This window comes from Crocodylus porosus, unplaced genomic scaffold (genome assembly GCF_001723895.1).
Source record: "Crocodylus porosus isolate Cpor-Errol unplaced genomic scaffold, CroPor_comp1, whole genome shotgun sequence".
NCBI lineage: Eukaryota > Metazoa > Chordata > Crocodylia > Crocodylidae > Crocodylus > Crocodylus porosus.
The window spans coordinates 13426444-13431689 of record NW_017728906.1 but is presented as its reverse complement, the minus strand read 5'-3'; the positions used below and the strand labels follow the sequence as shown (position 1 = coordinate 13431689).

Genomic DNA, 5246 nt, shown 5'->3' with positions numbered 1-5246 from the left:
GATTTCTTTCTTTTTTGTTTTGTTTTGGGGAGGGTTTTTTTTTTCTTTTTTTTCTTGTTTTTTGGCAGTTGTTTCGCACAGCCCACACCCTCATACAGTCAAATCATCTGACCTGGCCCGGCTGCTGGCTTTACTAAGCCTGCTGAGGGGTCTCATATCAGCTGTCAGTTCAGCAGGTGCTGATGGCTCCCGCTCTTCCAACCCTTTCACCTCTCCCTGCCCATCTCTTTTCAGCATCTCTTGTTCCTCTTCTTGCTCACCTCCTGCTTCCCTGCTGTCTTCCTGCTCTTTTGTTTGGGCATAGGATGGTAACCGCTCATCAAAGGCCCTGGATAGTTCTTCTAGAGGCCCCATACCAATCTTCTCATCAAAGTCATTGAAGGAGGATGGAAGGTGGCTAGCTTCAACCCCCACTTCGGTTAGGGGGAAATAGTGAGACACTGGCTTTTCCTCCTCCAGCAACTTGTAGCCCTTGACCTTCTGAATGGAAGTCACTGCAAGGGAATGTAGGGGTTTGTCTGAGATCTCCCCCAGTGGTGGCTCCGCAGGCTTCCAGAAAGCCAGCCGCACCCTTTTCATGAGCAAATGACTGATCTCCACGAGGTTGAGGAAGAGCGATAATGAGGCCACCGCCAGCATAAACATAATGAAGACTGTCTTCTCAGTGGGTCTGGATACAAAGCAGTCGACAAGGTTGGGACAGGGCCACCGGCCACAGCGGTAGAGGGGCAGAATTCGGAACCCATACAGGTAGTACTGGCCTACAATGAACCCAACCTCGAAGAGGGTTTTGAAAATGATGTGGCAGACATAGGTTCTCAATAATGTTCCTTCCAGTGGGAACTTCTTGTCCCCCCTCATTTGGATTGGAGCTAAGTTTAGCCCCTCATTCTCCATCTCACCTAGCCGACGTCTCTCAGCTTCCTCCTTCTCTTTCTTCTTCTCCTTCATTCGTGCGTGATGCACAGCGTGCCCAAAGTACACGAGCGAAGGTGTGGAGACAAAGATGATCTGAAGGACCCAGAGACGGATGTGGGAAATGGGGAAGGCTTCATCATAACAGACATTCTCACAACCGGGCTGTTGGGTGTTGCACACAAAGTCTGACTGTTCATCTCCCCAGACTAATTCGGCAGCTGTTCCCAGGATCAGGATTCGAAAGATGAAGAGCACTGTGAGCCAAACCCTCCCAATGACGGTGGATTGCTCATTCACCTGTTCTAAAATGTTCCCCAAGAAGCTCCAGTCACCCATCTCCTCCTGTCTAAGGGAAGAGAAAGTAAAGAGAATGACCATAAATTTTATTAAATCAAAATCAATTGAGGAATTTACCTCCTGAGATCTAATGTGCTGATGATACCTTTAAATTACATATATTTCCCCAGTATAGCCTGTTTCAAGAAAATATTTTTTTGCCATTCATTAGATGGGGGTGGACTGAGAAGCCAGGGAAATCTCCTCACTATACTTTTTCTTCCTCGGCTTTAAATGCTCAATAACTTCTCAGCTAGAGTGTATATTTGACCCTAGCTGAGAACGCATTTCTGTTGGTCTTTGCATGATCAATTGTATGTACATGAATACCATTTAATTCTGTATATAAATACATGATAGTAGTGAGATATGAAGGCTTGATCAGCTTGGGATTTGGGAAGACTTCACTGTTTGCTAATGGTAAGAGTACAAGGGAATCAAACAGGTCCTCTCACATTAGTGTCCCTATCATTTTAAGTTATATGCATCTTGAATTCTGTACAGACTACACCAGTAACATCAAATATATTTAGACATCTATGAGATTGCTTTTTAAAATAGTACTGGGACAATTTTTTGCATCCTTCTAAAAGCTTCAGTCACCCTGGTTTAAGTTCAGAGCCATAAAAGTTAGTCAAGGCAGTATATTTCTATGTAAAAAAAAGTCACAGCTTGACTCGGGTTCCTCCAGTCAGTGCTGTGTACACTTGCTGGGAAGCCAGAATATCCCTTTTTCAGTGCTTCCATTTCTCGCCCTGCAGGCATGAATTTTAAAGCTGTGACATATTCACATATGAATCCAGCTCAGCTTAGGCTTCTTACAAAAAAATCCCAGGGAGCTTGATTAATTGAAGATTGTGAGTTAGGCAGTAGAAGATGCCTCAGAAGTTTATTGATCACATTTATCACATGGATACCATCTCCACACTAGTGAACAGACTGGGGGGGAGGCAGGAATATAGATAACTTACTCCAGGAATTTCACGAATTTTAAATGAAGTACATTGCCCTAACAGTTTGGAGTCGCTACTCTGGTCTTTGTAATACATGGACATATTAGTCTATACCTTTATGCTAAAAACTAGGCAATGTGATATAGCTCTCCAGTTAACACACACACCCTCACGTCCCATGTGGCAGATAGGTAAACTGCAGGGTCAGGTCACAGACAATAAAAACATCATAGCAAAGTGCTACTTTTCTAGCCATTATAGTTATATAGAGAAGTGTGCAAGGGCTCAAACGTTAACAAATGAAATGGAAGTTTGGCTAAACTTATTTAAATACTCATTTTTGAGAAATTCGCATATATTTACTGATTAGCAAACCAAATAGTTACCCATCACAGGCAACACAATAAAAATAACTACCTTATACACATAGTGTAGTGAACATAATCCCTGCAATTCTGTGTAATTATCTAATAGTAATGCCCTTTAACCACATCAGCTTCAGCTGGGACAAGTGGCACCTTTACACGTGATATATCTTCTTATTTTATAAGCAGCTCAGTGTAACAGAGAAAGAAAAACAGTTTCTGTCTAATTTCTTCTATAATCTTACTTGCAACCTGTAACATGGATAAACCTACTCAGGAACTTCTCTGAACTAGTCAGAGAAAAGTCTGCTTTGACCATCTCCTACTTAAAGTGGCTTTGGAAAAGAACTGGTTCTTATGATATATTATTTGCTCTTCTGAGCACAGACCTCCAGTCATCCATAAAAATTTGACTGTGCAAAGGATGAGAAAAATATATTGCAAGGAACAATCCTGCATTGGCAGGAGGTGAACAATAGCACCAAATCTAACTTGTAGTACTCTACCAATGACTCACCAAGTCCTCAACACCCAACAGGCTCCAGTGCAGGGGTCGGCAACGTTTTTGGACAGAGGGCTGAAAACATCCACAGCCTCAATCTGAAAGATGTTGGCATGTCAGGGGCAGACAGTGGAGGAGCTGCACGGAGCCCAATCCTTACGGCAGCACAGCCCCAGCCCCTTCCTCACCGTCTGTCCTGAGGTGCGCAGACCAAGCAAAATGCTTTTGCATGCCACACTCTGGCACCCATGCCAGTGGTTGCCTACCCCTGCTCCAGTGTATTAAATTTGGACTGTTACCTTTTAAAGTCAATAATCCTAGGATGGGATTTTCAGAAGGGTCTCAGGGAAGGAGGTGCACAAATCTGTCTGAAAATCCATGATGCTCCTCCCTCACTTAGTTCCCTTTGAAAATCTCACCCTTACATTCCAAATGTCATGATCTGATAAAGATTAAAGTAAAAAAAAAAGCATATATAGATGAAAAGCCATTGAGCAAACAACTTGCCACAGTGAAAGGCTCCACCGAAGAAATGTATCCCCCTTCTCTCTTGGCACTCTGCAGTGAAGAGTGAACTTTTGTCTCTCTTCTTCCCTACCCTAAAAGTCCCAACCTTGTCGCACGACTGAGCAGATATGACTGGATTGGCTCTGATAGGTGGATTTTAGTTGCCCTGCAATATTTAAGCTCTGAGCCAGACGGCTTTATGGAGTGAGTGACATTTAGTGACATGGAAAACAATAGGGGAAAAAGGGGGAGAGAGACAGAGAGGATGCATTGATCATGAAAGGGGAGGGAGCAAGGGGTAGGCAACAGGCAGTGAAATTTAGCATGTGCATAAGAGAGGTTTGCACAGTTAAGCAGGGGGAAAAGCATCCCCACTGGTCTGCTCTAGTTTGGTACAGATATACATCCACTCTTGCACACTATTGTGTTTAAATGTCATGGGACCATTGGTGAAGCACCCTTCTTGTGATGGCATATCTGATTAAATGAAAATGACCTTTCTCTCTTCACTACCATGTACCCAGCTTTGGCAGCTCACTTCCAACACAAAATGCCTAGAGCAAGGGTGGGCAAAATACAGCCCACAGGCTGGATCTAGCTCACTATCTGATTAGATCTGGCCCATGGAAGGCTCCCACCAGTTGATTGCATCCAGGCTGTGGCTGCCTCCGTGGTACTTCTCATGGGTTTCCAGGCGGGGCTCCTCCCTGTGCAGCTCTCCCTGCCTCCAGCAGCTCCTTCTCCTCCTCCTGTGCTGCTCTGAGTAGGGGTGCAAACTGCAGCTAGATAGCTCCTGCCCCAATACACAAGCTCCCAGCCACCTTCTGCCCTTTCCACCACCTGCATATGGCTACCTGGCTGCAGCACTCCCCCTCCCACCCAAAGCAGCACAGCACAAGCAGAAGAAGGAGGAGGAGGAGCTGTTGGAGGTGGGGGAGAAGAGCAGGACCCAAGTGACTGCAGCCACACCAGGAACAGTCTCGCTGGGCAGCTGTGCTTGCTGGTCAGAGCTGGGGCTGGAGGGCACAGGTGGGAGTGTGGTGCTGGCTGAACCAGGCAGGGCTCAGCCCTATGTGGAGTGCCACAGGGGCAGCAATGGACCACACTGCCTGGGCAAACTCTGCTGCATATAATCCCTGTTCCCCATCCCTTCCCCCACCCCCAGGCAACTCCCAGGACCTAGCAAACAGGCAGCTCCCTATACACACATGCACCCCCACCATACACACACCCTTCCCCCCCACACACACACCCCACATTCCCCCCACACATACCACCATGCACATACTCCCAACACACACAATATGCAAAAGTAAGCCTATTTTGAGCTATTATGCTGCATAATTTTTGTCCTGACTTATTTTTATAGTTTTAAATAAAATTAAAATATGTTATAGTAGATGTTTGATTTGTAGTATATGCTTTTTTTAATCTATAATTTGTTAAGATGATATCTTCTAAAAGATTTTGCATGTGCGGCCCTCGACAGCTCACCAAAACTCATTAAGTGGCCCTCTGGCCAAAATAATTGCCCACCCTGGCCTAAAGGATGCTTTTGCTGATGCATCACAAAATGTTTTAAGCCAGATCTTTAATCATTTGCAAACACATATGAAAATAAAGATACACAGAGGACTAGATCCTCAGCTGGTATCCATCAGCATA

General features: G+C 45.0%; 1 protein-coding gene across 1 annotated transcript; it reads right to left on the bottom strand.

Moving 5' to 3' along the window:
* On the bottom strand, window positions 1–1254 carry GJA8 (gap junction protein alpha 8). The gene has a single exon (XM_019528784.1). The coding sequence runs from the start codon at window positions 1252–1254 to the stop codon at window positions 91–93; it is 1164 nt and encodes a 387-aa protein (XP_019384329.1). The 3' UTR covers window positions 1–90.
* Window positions 1255–5246: the final 3992 nt, after the last annotated feature.